At 43.5% G+C, this 1,142-nt stretch overlaps 1 protein-coding gene across 1 annotated transcript; it reads right to left on the reverse strand.

The window, feature by feature from the left end:
* Window positions 1-645, reverse strand: LOC126687583 (uncharacterized). The gene has a single exon (XM_050382142.1). The coding sequence runs from the start codon at window positions 643-645 to the stop codon at window positions 1-3; it is 645 nt and encodes a 214-aa protein (XP_050238099.1).
* Between the last annotated feature and the right edge of the window lie 497 nt (window positions 646-1,142).

Raw genomic sequence — 1,142 nt, forward strand, 5'->3', positions numbered from 1 at the left:
TCATTTGGTTATTTCTTTCCTCCAATCTGTAGAAAAATCCAATTGGTACACGGAATGAACTGCTTTGTACATCGCATCGTCTCTAGTTACCAAGTTTGGCGTATCTCGCCGGATTGCCTCATACTCATAGCAAGGTTTATAACCACTACCGTGTTGTGCGAGGTCATTTGCCTCCATGTTGTCACTTCTCTCTGTGTATTCTAACCATGTATCTGAGAAACCACTGATAAGATGTTTAGCTTTGTTGCAGTATCGGATTAAGAGTTCCGACTCGCACTTGTATTCTCCGGCTACTTGTTTTATCACCAACAATGAATCTCCCCATACTTGGATCGATTTTGCCCCCAATTCCATTAAGATTTCCAAGCCTAAAATGAGAGCCTCATACTCGTCTTGGTTGTTGGTACACTTGAAAGTCAAAGAACAAGACATTGTGAACCGTGCCCCCGAGGGTAAGACGATGACGATTCCTGCTCCGACACCTTTCTCTGTTCTGGAGCCATCAAACCATAATTTCCAAGGATGTAGTTCCATACAGCCGATTCCTTCCTTTACGTCGATCCCTGGGTGATCTGGAAGGAAATCGGCAAGGACCTGTCCTTTAACAGCTTTTTGAGGCACGTATACGAGAGTGAATTCTGACATTGCCACCGCCTATTTTCCCATCCAATTTCTGAGATATGGTCAGGATAGAATGTATTTTATTACATCGGTCTGTGCCAGGACATAAACTACGACTGGCAGCATGTAATATCTCAACTTGCAGCAGGTGAAATATTAACATAGGCACAGTTTTTCGATGTCTGAATATCGTGTTTCAGTATCGGTCAAGGCTCTACTGAGATAGTAGACCGATCTTTCAACGCCTTGGTGCTCTTGCGCGAGCATACACCCCAAAGATTGGGGAGCCGCTGATATGTATAACAACAAATGATAATTCGGCTTTGGTGGCATCATAATCGGCGGCTTCACCAAGTATGTTTTGAGCTCATCAAATACTTGTTGCTCAGGGGTCCATACAAACTGGTCGTTGTCATTCCCTTTCAACAAAACGCTCCAACTGCGTAATCGGCCGGCTGTATTTGAAATGAATCGCCTTAGAAAATTTATTTGTCCGATCAATCGCTGTAGTTATTTCTTGG

This window comes from Mercurialis annua, linkage group LG6, assembly GCF_937616625.2.
Source record: "Mercurialis annua linkage group LG6, ddMerAnnu1.2, whole genome shotgun sequence".
Lineage (NCBI taxonomy): Eukaryota > Viridiplantae > Streptophyta > Magnoliopsida > Malpighiales > Euphorbiaceae > Mercurialis > Mercurialis annua.